Source organism: Fopius arisanus, unplaced genomic scaffold (assembly GCF_000806365.1).
Source record: "Fopius arisanus strain USDA-PBARC FA_bdor unplaced genomic scaffold, ASM80636v1 scaffold00551, whole genome shotgun sequence".
In the NCBI taxonomy this organism is placed as follows: domain Eukaryota; kingdom Metazoa; phylum Arthropoda; class Insecta; order Hymenoptera; family Braconidae; genus Fopius; species Fopius arisanus.
Genome location: NW_011888290.1, coordinates 3,705 through 6,198, shown reverse-complemented (window position 1 = coordinate 6,198; position 2,494 = coordinate 3,705). Strand labels below are relative to the sequence as shown.

At 39.6% G+C, this 2,494-nt stretch overlaps 1 protein-coding gene across 1 annotated transcript; it reads left to right on the top strand.

Annotated features, from left to right (window-relative positions):
• Nucleotides 1–25: 25 nt before the first annotated feature.
• Nucleotides 26–1,980, top strand: LOC105272978 (uncharacterized). Its single transcript, XM_011315210.1, has 2 exons — nucleotides 26–230; nucleotides 1,757–1,980. Exons 1-2 carry the CDS (start codon nucleotides 170–172, stop codon nucleotides 1,963–1,965), a joined length of 270 nt encoding a protein of 89 aa, XP_011313512.1. The 5' UTR covers nucleotides 26–169; the 3' UTR covers nucleotides 1,966–1,980.
• The last annotated feature ends 514 nt before the right edge of the window (nucleotides 1,981–2,494 follow it).

The following is a 2,494-nucleotide window of genomic DNA, read 5'->3' as shown; positions in this document are numbered from 1 at the left end:
ACGAGATTAAACTAGGGAGTGTTCACTTCGTGACGCCGTGGCGCTTTCCAAGGAGACGGTGCCGATCCCTGAATCAAAACCGAAGAGACGCCTCAGTACTAGGGTGACCACGAGCTCAAACGGTTCAATATTGTTGTTCAAAGAGTGTTCAATCGAACGTGTGTTTAACATGGCATCGAGCATCAACTGCATTTTCGCCCTCGTGGCATTAGCAGTTGTAATTCAAACCGGTAAGTGAAATTACACCTAAATAATTGTACATTATTTTTTTCGCATTAAAATAGTCAACTTGACTCTGAGTTGAGTCAATTTGAGTCATCTGAGTCATTGATTTAAATTAGAACACGCCGGACTGGAATTAATTTTTGTGGAAATTCATTTCAAGTTAAATTCATTTTCGCTTGACTCAAGTCTCATCAAGTCCTGATTTGATTCAATTCATTCAGCTCATGTTTTGCTTCAACAAATATCTGGTTTCCCGCGCCCTTTCAAAACTCCGCGCAAGTGCGATTCGCGGGAATTGCAACCGCGGGGATTTTATGAAAATTAGGAATTTTAGTGATTGATGGAAACTTCCTCGTTAGAGTCTAAAAATAACGGGTGTGGGTTTCGTCTGCGGGTCCCCTATCGCGACTGATCATCAATCCTCGAGGCAATTGTGGATATGATTTCCAGAGGGTGGAGAATCCCAACATTCATTTTTTTAATGAGCAAAAACATCAATTACCGCCTATCTCTCCTGTCTTCCCTCAAAAATCCATATTCCGTCGAGTTTTCACAAAATATCTCCAGATCTAACATAGATAGCGAAATCCCCCCGAGACCTTTTTTGTAGCTCTTAATTACCCCTACAAAAAAGGTCCCAATAAAAATATCGATATCAGCCTTGCATCCCGAGATATTCATTCAATAATAAACAAAAGCACCAAAAATCGACTTCTCGGAATCTCGCGATTTCTCCCCTTTAAATTTCCCCTCTCCCGCGAATTTCACCCGTCAAAAAAAAAATCCGAAATCCAGCGCAAGGACGAGAGTGTTGAAAATCACTTCCGAGAGTTCTCCATTGAAAAATTCCTGTAAAAAATCCGACAAGTTGTTTAAAACGGCGGAAAAAAACAGAGACTGACTCACCTCTCACGTTTTCACAACAAATCAACGTAGTAATAGTTGGTTCAAGTACAATCGCCATTATAACACCAACAGTATATTTGAGGCGTAGCTAAAGCACCTGAAGCGTTACGCAAAGGTAAACCATGTCGATGTGGTCATCGTTGACGCATATCCCCGTCTAATCACGAATCGCGGGACGAAAAGAAAAAAAAAACACCGAAATTTCACGGCTGTCGGTGTAAATCGTAATTACGTGTGAAAAAATAACCAGAATTTAGTTCTGGGACAAGGCAACCTGTTTACGATGTTTTGAGTTCCCATAATTTTTTTCATCACTCACTGTAGCCTTTTAGCGCACTCCCCGGACGGCAATGGCTATTGCGTAATGAACAATTTTTTTTACCGTGGCGTGACTCGATTGAATCAAATGACTGGAATGTTTAGATGAGCCTTGGAAGATTTCTGGGCATTTATTTCGGTTATTGTTACCAGGTGAGAAATTTCTCAAATTTCTCAATTAGCAAATTTTATTCTTCCACCGGAGATTTTATGGATTTCCAGAGAAATAGATTTTTACTGGCGTAACTTCGGGTTGTTAAGGTCATTATTTATCTAATTATTTGGATTTTGATACTTTGCTTTTCAGGAGCTGCTGTTGAGAAGTGCTGGAGTTGTTCTAGTGAGCAGAACGGTGTTTGTGAACATTTGGATAATGCAACTGCTCTCACGAGGGTTAATTACCTGCGTGATTGTCGTTACTCTGAGTCACCGAATTCATACATAAATACCGAAAAAAGAATCTGCAGGAAGTTCATCTACACCGGTGAGTACTCGCGTTTATTCTGGCTAGCGTAAGTAAATACTTCTGCAATTTCACTGAATTATTCGGAATTATCCGATTCGCTTCGAATTATATCATAATTCTCCCATTCAATCAGTTCTTCTCTGAGGGCACTTCAATTTTTTTTTAATGCCATTATCGTTGAATAGTTTAATTCGCATTATGCATAATTAACGAATTCTCCGCGGTTATCTTCTTTAATGAATGCATCGGTCGTAGGCGGTGGAAACACAAACAAAAAAATACGAAGCCGCGTTAATATTCATTTTGAGAAATGACGCATCTTTGGCATTATTGAGGATAACGACAAAATGGAATACGTTAACTTGTCAGGAAGAGAGACAGTGAATATTCTTGCATTACATTCATACAACCGGAACTCTCTCTCCTCGTCTCGTCAATTTAGAGTGAGTCATACGCGAATTGCAAGTGTGGGTGAATTGAAATAATAAGTCCAGGCAGAGAAGAGCTAGAGGTGTCTCAAGGACAAAGCCCCACCCAATTTGTTTATATTCTGGATTTATAAATTTTTTATTAGTATCT

Excerpts from the sequence above, each read along its gene's own strand:
- LOC105272978 (XM_011315210.1), top strand. The coding sequence starts at position 170 with ATGGCATCGAGCATCAACTGCATTTTCGCCCTCGTGGCATTAGCAGTT. Across the intron at positions 231-1,756 it reads AGCAGTTGTAATTCAAACCG|GAGCTGCTGTTGAGAAGTGC; the intron begins GTAAGTGAAATT and ends TTTGCTTTTCAG.